Source organism: Phoenix dactylifera, chromosome 9 (assembly GCF_051530095.1).
Source record: "Phoenix dactylifera cultivar Ajwa chromosome 9, Ajwa_hap1_PhDact_Kaust_v1.1, whole genome shotgun sequence".
NCBI classification, from domain to species: domain Eukaryota; kingdom Viridiplantae; phylum Streptophyta; class Magnoliopsida; order Arecales; family Arecaceae; genus Phoenix; species Phoenix dactylifera.
In genome coordinates, this window is record NC_143198.1 from 4,812,676 (window position 1) to 4,822,521 (window position 9,846).

At 41.8% G+C, this 9,846-nt stretch overlaps 1 protein-coding gene across 1 annotated transcript; it reads left to right on the top strand.

Moving 5' to 3' along the window:
* Positions 1 to 385: 385 nt before the first annotated feature.
* On the top strand, positions 386 to 5,026 carry LOC103712271 (putative xyloglucan glycosyltransferase 9). Its single transcript, XM_008798749.5, has 5 exons — positions 386 to 1,994; positions 2,097 to 2,405; positions 2,485 to 2,775; positions 2,882 to 2,995; positions 3,985 to 5,026. Exons 1-5 carry the CDS (start codon positions 1,200 to 1,202, stop codon positions 4,600 to 4,602), a joined length of 2,127 nt encoding a protein of 708 aa, XP_008796971.2. The 5' UTR covers positions 386 to 1,199; the 3' UTR covers positions 4,603 to 5,026.
* Positions 5,027 to 9,846: the final 4,820 nt, after the last annotated feature.

Consider the following 9,846-nt stretch of genomic DNA (forward strand, 5'->3'; position numbering starts at 1 on the left):
TCTGCATGGCAAAAACAAGCACATAAAATATATGTGCTTAGCATAGTTTTACTAATTTTCTTAGATATAATTAAGACTTAGCAAAATTTTCTTTTTTCTGTTAAAGTATTTCTCGTTATGCGAGTTGATACCCAAAGACGACTCGGTCTACAGTGGCCAACAGAAAGGCGAGCTACAGCCATGGATTTCAATACTAAAATAGACAGGAAGTCCCATCTTTAGCTCTACGGTAACACTTAATCTCACCAAAAATAGAGACTAATCCGAGTGATTAACCATTAAATCTAACGTAATACAATATAATGAGATGGGTTTAACACCCGTTTGGTGTCAAAAGTAACACTCCTCTGTTCTAAGTTACCACTTTAGCTTTTATTCAGGTTTTAATGCTAACCTATTCAATAATACGCGTACGGTCTCAAGAGAGCGTCCTCCCCTTCCATTGGACTCTCTACTCCTCTACCCTCTTCCTCCTTCCCTTCTTTTTTCCAAAAAAAAAAAAGCTTTTTTTAAAAAATCTTTTTAGGATTTTGATCTCTGTGAAACATAGAATATTCTAAGGAAAACTGGAAGGAGGAGAGAAGCATCGTTTGGCCCATAGAAACAAAAAAAAAAATTCACTCCTTTCTTAAACTCCTTCCTTCTTTATTGTTCTCTGGTATAAAAATCCCAGCTTCATTAAAAAGAACTTCGTCCACATCCATTACCTTCTGCTGCGGTAATCTATCTCTCTTCCAGATTTATTTCATGTTTTCAAGGTGCCAATCCTTCTTCGAGGGACTTTCATAATTCATCGATGGTAATCATGGGGTGGGAGAATAAAAATGTCATGTTCTCCTTATGTGTGAGTTCGTGAGATCGAGAGAGACGTGTTGAGCTGTTCCTATTCTCTTCCCTGGCGGTCCTTGTCGTGCCTTTCTTATTGCCAGCGAAGGCGCATCTCCGAGCGGGAACGGATGGGGGAGGAGATGGAGACCACGACAGGCCGATTCGGTGTTGGATTTGGACTCTTCTTCCCACCTCCCCTGTTCCACTGAAACCCAGGGGACCACCGCATTGCCCTCCGGGCGCGAGGTCCGGCCCCCAAGCGGCGAGATTCTTGAAGGGAACCTAATCCCGAGGCGCATTTAAGGGAAAGGCGGCACCTTGATCGGTTTTTTTAAGGATTTGAGCCGGTGGTGGTCTTCTCTCCGGCAGTCATGGCGCCGTCGTTCGGTTGGTGGGCCAAGGAGACCCACCGCGGGACGCCGGTAATCGTCAAAATGGAGAATCCCAACTGGTCCATCTCGGAGATCTCCCCGGACGACGACGATGACTACGGTGTCGGCGTTGGCGACGACGGAGGAGAGGAGTTCGCTGCCGGCGCCCGGCCGCGGAAGGGCGGGAGGGGGAAGAACGCGAAGCAGATCACCTGGGTGCTCCTCCTCAAGGCCCACCGTGCCGCCGGCTGCCTCACCTCCCTCGCCTCCGCCGTCTTCGGCTTCGCATCCGCCGTCCGCCGCCGTGTCGCCTCCGGCCGGACGGACTCCGACGCCGCCTCATCCCCTCAGGAGGAGAGCCCGGTGCTGCGCACCCGGTTCTATTCTTGTATCAAGGTCTTCCTTTGGCTCTCGGTGGTGCTCTTGGGGGTTGAGGTCGTTGCCTACTGCAAGGGCTGGCACCTGGGAGCCCCCAAGCTCCGGGGCCTCGCCTTCCCCACCTCATTTGGCGTTCGAGATCTCTTCGACTCCGTGTACTCCGGGTGGATCCACTTCCGGGCGGAGTACGTCGCTCCGCCGCTCCAGTTCCTCGCCGACGCCTGCGTCGTTCTTTTCCTCATCCAGAGCGCTGACCGCCTCATCCTCTGCATCGGCTGCTTCTGGATCCGTTTCAAGAGGATCAAACCGGTGCCGAAGAACGCTAAGCTTGGCGCCGGAGCTTCCGAAGACCTCGAATCCGGCGGCGAGGATTTTCCCATGGTGCTTGTCCAGATACCCATGTGCAATGAGAGAGAGGTAAACCTAAGAAAGATCCAATTTTTAGCTTTCTTTAAGCTTTGGATTTGGAATATGTCATCTAAAGTTGCAACCTTTTGCTGGTGAATTGGCATTTGGCAGGTGTATCAGCAGTCGATTGCTGCTGTGTGCAATCTAGATTGGCCGAGGTCCAATTTGCTGGTTCAGGTGTTGGATGATTCCAACGATCCCACGACGCAGGCACTGATCAAGGAGGAGGTGGAGAAGTGGCAGCAGAATGGAGCTCGGATCGTGTACCGACACCGGGTTATCCGAGATGGATACAAGGCTGGGAACCTCAAGTCCGCCATGAATTGCAGCTATGTTAAGGACTATGAGCTCGTCGCCATCTTTGATGCCGACTTCCAGCCGCAGCCGGACTTTTTGAAGCGAACTGTTCCCCATTTTAAGGTTGGATTTAAGGACTGAGTGGAACTTCAATTTCCCTGTTTTAAGCATGGAGCTCAAAATAAACCTGTGGTTTTTGCAGGACAATGAGGAGGTGGGGCTGGTGCAGGCGAGGTGGTCTTTTGTGAACAAAGATGAGAATTTGCTGACCAGGCTGCAGAACATTAATCTGTGCTTTCACTTTGAGGTGGAGCAGCAAGTGAATGGGGTGTTCATCGACTTCTTTGGATTCAACGGGACGGCTGGAGTTTGGAGAATTAAGGCTCTGGAAGATGCTGGGGGATGGATGGAGAGAACCACCGTGGAGGACATGGACATTGCAGTCCGAGCCCATCTCAAGGGATGGAAGTTCATCTTCCTCAATGACGTGGAGGTACTGGGAGGACTTTCACTTGTTCCGCTGGTTTCTTCCATTGCACAGATTTGATGAATTGGATTTAGGTTTAAAATTGTGTTTCTTGTTTACGTTCCCTTTACAGTGCCAATGTGAATTGCCGGAGTCATACGAGGCTTACAGGAAGCAGCAACACCGATGGCATTCCGGCCCCATGCAGTTGTTTAGGCTCTGCTCGCCAGATATTATCCGAGCCAAGGTGAAATTTGCATATTGTTTTATTTTGATGCTATTTTATACTCTCGAAAGGGTCGTGTGGTACATGCACATACTACTGATGCAACACAGCTTAGGTAAATTTTATAAGGAAGATCTCAGACAGAATGTCCAATAATTGATGTGCATCCACAACGCACTAAACTTGCTTTTTGACCCTAAATGGGGCTTGGAACTGACAGATGGTAGGTGGTTATGTTCCCAACTTCTATATTTAAAAGAGATTCATGTTCACTTTTTCTTTTCAGAGTGATACACGTTGCGATTGACACTGAGTGTCTATGCATGGGTGTGGTTTATTTGACTCCATTCATATTAAGCAAGCCTCTATCAATTGTCTGACTTAATGATGGCACCATGCTCGTGCACATCTATGCACCTCCATCTGCATTTCTTGTTATCAATGAGAGTTACAGGAGCACTAGTTTTCCTTCTGAAGATTGTAATGAAAACACACTAGAGTAATGCAGAAAAAAGAAATGAATTATGGTGCATTCTGAGAAAATCAAAAGATTGTGCTCATACGGTGACCTTGGCAAAGCTTGAATTTGGTAGCAGTAATATTGTTCTGTAAATTTTGTTTTCTAATACTATTATCATCCCCTACCTTTTAGATGCTGCCTTCAAATATCCATGCTTCTATCCCTCAAAGTCATTGCCAGGAGGCCATCATGGTAGACAAATTTGCTGTCATAGTATCATTCCAATAGTATCCTCTCTCTTTCAAATGCTTTTTGGCAGTTGTTGCCATATTTATAGGATGCTGTTGAACCTCTTTAAATGCAACAGCCACTATTATTCTATCTAATATAACTAAATTTCAATCTCCTGATATGAAGTTGCTGAAGTTTCTACTGTTCACAAGAACTCTAAACAGTATATATCTTATCAATACTTGTTTCTTTTCTAAACGTAGATTGTTGAAATTTCCTTGGCTTAACTTTTTTTTTTCTTTCTTTTTTTTTGATGCAGATTGGGTTCTGGAAGAAGGCCAACTTGATCTTTCTGTTTTTCCTTCTCCGAAAACTCATATTACCATTCTACTCCTTTACTTTATTCTGCATCATCCTCCCAATGACCATGTTTGTCCCTGAAGCCGAGCTCCCTGCATGGGTGGTCTGCTACATCCCCGCCATGATGTCCTTCCTCAACATCCTGCCTGCACCTAGATCCTTCCCATTCATTGTCCCCTACCTGCTCTTCGAAAATACCATGTCTGTGACCAAGTTCAATGCCATGATCTCTGGCCTATTCCAACTTGGGAGCGCCTATGAATGGGTTGTCACAAAGAAATCAGGCCGTTCCTCTGAGGGTGATCTTGTTCACTTAATAGAAAAAGAACCTAAACAACAACGTGGTGCCTCTGCTCCCAACCTTGATGCCATTGCAAAGGAAGAACCCAAGGCCAGAAAGGATAGGAAAAAACATAACAGGATCTACCGGAAAGAGCTGGCACTTGCCTGCCTTCTCTTGACTGCTTCTGCTCGAAGTTTGCTCTCCGCTCAGGGTATACATTTTTACTTCCTCCTCTTTCAGGGGGTCTCATTCCTGTTGGTGGGTCTTGATCTGATTGGCGAGCAGATTCAGTGAAAGCTTAAAAGCAATTGCACAGAGGGACTTGTTATGTGGACTGCATGATCTTAATTAAGAGAGGCATGCACAGCTTGTGCCCCTCACCAGAATCATTTTCATCCCTTGTAGGGGGAGAATTTAAAATTTCCTCTTGTTGGAGGTGTAGATATTTCTACGCTCAGCCTGTTAGATGCTTCATTCTTTCAGGTCTTATTCTTTTGTAAGAAAGTTTTGATGTTCGGATGGGATTTTACCTACAGTTTTCAACACAGTTTTACCTTTTTATCAGACTTTGAACAGGGTGGGATAACATCCATTCATTTACTGGGTAGCATTTTGTCAATTCTTAAAGGAGCAAGATTTACGTGTTGATGTAAACTGTTTCTGAGTTCCCGAGGTCTCAATTTCAAGAGGAATGAATTTATTCGCGCAGATAGAAAAATTCAGCCACTTGTTTGGTCTTGATTATGTATCTGTTATTTTCTTCGTTGATTCAGTATGCTTGAATTTGTTTATATTTTTTTATTTTAACATTGGAAGCTGATTGTGAAGCAGCTTCACTAAGATAATATTCCAGGCTTGCGACAAGTCATGTTTCGAAATTAGTTCTTTTATGCCACTAACATGTAGTAGTTTGTCTGCAAATGGAACCTGAATTATTTGAAAAATTAGAGCAGTTGAAATGAGAACAAGTTTCAGAATTTGTATTGCTCTAATCTTGTTAAATCTGATGAATATTTGATTATTTCCTGAGCCTGGAGGGATTTAAATTCAAAAAGACGAGGGCAAGTATTGTAGATTTTTCCAAGTGATAGGATTATATATTTGCAGCTGCTGACACTGAGAAATGATCTGGTCTTCTGAAGCATTTTTCAAAGCAAAGGGTTTAGTATCTTACTACGAATTAGTGAATCAGGCAGGATGTTTTTCTGTGGAATAAAACCAGTGGGTCAATCTTCGAAAATTTCATTACGGTGTCCATGGAAGGATAAGAACAAAGAGTAGGAAAGTTACCATCTTGATGGACTTCAATATTTGTATGCAGGTTCTGCATGTTGCCATTTGCATAACCTATTTAGTGCGAAGCCATCTTAAATGGTGGTATTCCCACTGCAATTCTTAAACGGAAAAACAGAGAGAGAGAATAAATACTGTTCTTGCTGAGTCAAGTAATACAGAAGTCCCTAAGAATTCAAATTATTACAATAACCAATTGGTTGAAACATTGAACAGCTATCTCCTATTTGCATGATACAGACAAGAGTAAAAAAGTTTTTGTATATGCTTTGGAAAAATTCGTCATCAAATGTAACACTTAGGTAAAACCTTGTTCTACTTTGTTATCTCATTACTTCTAATTAAACTGTTGACTTATCTTCAACAGGAAATGCCTCTGCCAAGTGCCTGTTACCTCCAAATATTTTTGAAGTTGTTAAGAAGATTGCATCAGTTAATAGGAATATAAAATTTGGGATGAGCTTCCAACTTCTTAAGATGACTATTTTGAGGGAAGACTGCTTAGTGGCTTGGCTGTGTTTGAATTAACTTCTCCCATCAAATAACTCATGTACTTCTGCAGTGATAGCCCAGGAACTACATAAAGTATGGTGTCTGCTCCAGAGGTTTCAAGATGCAGCAGAACCACACAGTGGCAATCCAGTAACAATGCCAACTGAGGGAAGGTACTGAAACTTGAAAATAATACTAAATCAGACACAAATAAAGATAATGAGGATTGACACAATCAAACCAATGCAAAGATTTCCCCACCCTGAGTGGCTTGAACTCCCAACGAGTCCAGTCTCCTCAGTTGTCACAATAAAGCCATGCTCACAACTGGGATACAAACAACATTATAATTTGCCCATCCTATTTTGCATCCAAACGCAACAAAGTTTGGTTATCATGATATAAACTTCTATCATAAGCAGCAGTCATTCAGATGAAAGAGATTAGGAGCAAAAGAACCAGCGGTAATGTCATACATCATTTGAAAACCTACCTCATTAGTTTGTCACTTCAATTGCCAATACTTGATTGCTTTTCTCAAAAATTTGTTGATATTTGATTAGCAAGGTAGTTATATTATGATAAAAAAGTACTTCGCTGATCGGATGAATGAGTCTTGACCCTCCTACCTTCCATGTTTGAGATTGGAGAATATGCTTTTGACATCCTCAAACACTTCTATGGGTCTTCGGGCACCAACTTAGGCCAAGAAGAAGGGCAAATGTCATAGTAAAACATTGATAAAAACTAGAAAACTAGTCACACTTTACTCAGTTAAAATCAAATAGTTTCTGGACAAAGTAGACTCCAAATAAATTTCAAGTATCTTCTGTATGGTATCCAGATAATCATCAACTCTTCCTTTCAAATTTAAAGAAAGGTTGTGTATGAGAGGGACACACAGAGAGAGAGAGAGAGAGAGAGAGAGAGAGAGAGAGAGAGAGAGATCAACCTATCCATTTGGTTGATGATCTAGACTTTGACATGATGCAACCAACTAACCTGGTTCCCTTTAACAATGGAAAATAGAACGAAATCTGGCTCCATGTTGATATGTTAGATAATTTAGAAATACCAAGTCATAACCTAATAAGTATGAAGGAGAATCAGAATTAACAATGGCCCATCTAAGTATCACTAGCATTGCAAAACAAAAACTATGAAAAATTCTTTAGATCAAGAAGTGCAATCATGGAAACTAAAAAATTCAATAACAAAAAACTGCATGCTTACCATGTGCTCAGCTGCATCAAGAGTCTCTTTTTCTTGTGGGAAGCCGTCGATAAAAAATTTCTGATTTTTAATTGTTTGCATTACCTGTTGCAGAAATCTAATTAGTTACCTATGCAGCAACAAGCTTGCCCTCTTTCTTTTCTGTATAGAAGACAACAATAATAAGAGTATGGCATGCTTAATTAAGATAATATAGAAACAATATCATCTATCATGATAACTATGGTATGCTGTACTGGTCTAAACCGGGCGATATGGAGCATACCTATCATACTGGTTCGATATCGATATCCGGTATGGATGGCGTATCGACATTCGGTACGTCAAAAAAATTTTGTACCGTATTAATACTGTGCTAATGTGGCACCAGTATGGAGTCCGTAAACAAAAGGGTGAACCTCGATAACAACCACATGTTATTTCCATTACACGAAATAAAACATATACATTTTTAGATCCATGCTCAGTTTCTACTTGGAGATGTTATGCAGCACTAAGATGGCAAAATGCAAAGTGTGCTGCAATCATGGAGCCCTGAGTTTCGTTCCTGCTACCTGGGCCATCTGTCAAAAAATCTTATCATTATCATGGAAGTATGGAACTTGTACAAGGGAGGATCAGAATGAGTGAATATCAAGGGCCAGTATCAAAATTGTGTTCGAGCTATAATATTTGCCAAGTAAACAGAGTAAGAAGCTTAGCTAAGACAAATATTGTTTCTCTTTGATCTTGCCCATCATCGATACAGTTTTATAATTTAGCACAGAGCGCTCTTTTTTTTTTTTTTTAAGGAAATGATGGATATCGACAAACTCACATTTCACTATAGTGATCAAAATTCAAAAAAATAATAATAATTCAAGAATTGAGTTTATATAATAGGAGAGATTTCTTGTGCAAATAATATTATAATTTTAATAATTTACATTTTTGAGGTAATATATTTTCCATTAAAGACACCAACAATGAATAAATAACTATTCTACATGAATCTTCACAAAATCTTATAGTCCAAAATCATACGTATATCAAAGAGTATCATAACTAATATTGAAAGATAAATTTCTAAAATTCTTGAAACTACAATTCATTTTTAATATTTATTTTATGCTTTTCGAAAATCTTAAAAGCTAGAAAGTATCAACCATGATCCTCAGTTACGCTCTAATAAAAGTTATAATGTCCTGGAACAACCCAACATTGCATAAAATTCATCATATAATTTAATTAATTTTTTATTTTATTTATCGCCAAAGGCTACACCAAATGTTACATGGTTGATTTGATTAAGGTTCTCAAGGTCCGAAAATTTTTGAAGGCACTGCACATACCTTCTAACCCTTGCCAATGTGTTGGGGATAGTATAACCTAAATTATGGTTCCACTATTCATTTAAAATAAATTTACAGTGCTCCTGGCCCAATTGACTTGAGAATACCCTCCAATATAGCCCAAGTAAAAGCTGAAACATTTTTTTTTCGAAAAAAGATCTCTCTCCTTGCTCTTAGACACAACCCAAACCATGGCCAAACTGTGGAGTTCTGCAAGCTGGGCTGAAATGAGGCCAAACTCTACAGAACTAATCGAGTATTGTTTCAATCAACAGTGCAAGTGTAGATTTTCTCATCATATATGGTTCTGAACTCATCGATACGGTAATCAAATTTCTCATCATATGATACCAAGTTTAAAAAGATCGTTGTTGCGATAGTCTAATAGATTGGCCTGGCTTGAGCTTAAACTTTTCCTAGTCCAAGCCAAGCTAGTCCAGTCATCTTAGGCTCAATTGTATCATTGCAGGCCATGCTGGGGCACAAGTAGTGATGGGCGCCACGGACTAAACGGCCCGTGCCTGGCCCGGCCCGCTTCGTTAGCGGGCCGTGCCGGGCACGGCCCGCTCAGCGAAAAACCGAAGCCCGGCTCGGCCCCAGGCCCGTGGATTGGCGGGCCGGGCTCGGCACGGCACGAGATGGGCCGTGCCAGGCACGGCCCGTCTCAGGCGCAAACGGGCCGTGCCAGGCACGGCCCGTATCGGGTCGAGACGGGCCCTGCCAGGCACGGCCCGTCTAGAAGGAGGGGAGAAAATAGCCGTTTCCAACGGCTATTTTTGGTTTTTTCCTAAAATACCCCTGCCAACGGTCCAAAAATGGCTAATTTGAGGGGTATTTTAGGAAAAAAAAATTTTGGAGTCCTATAAATACCCCTTTCCTCCCTCATTCTCACCACACCAAACCAACTATTCTCTCCTTCTCTACTACTACTATTTCTCTCTTCTAAAGTGCTCTTCTAGCAATTTAATTTTTAGTTTGCATTTAGCAAGTGTTCAAGTGCTACACAAGAGGAGGTTCCTGTTGAGAAGAGAAGGTCACTCCTGTTGAGAGCACAAGAGGAAGCTCAGAATCTCGGCTCTACCTCTGCCCTCTGACCCTCTACTCAATTCCTCCTTGTGGTTAGTTTTTATTTTTTGCATTCATCAATTTAGATATGTCATCTTTTGAGGAAAGTCATTTTGGCATTCCT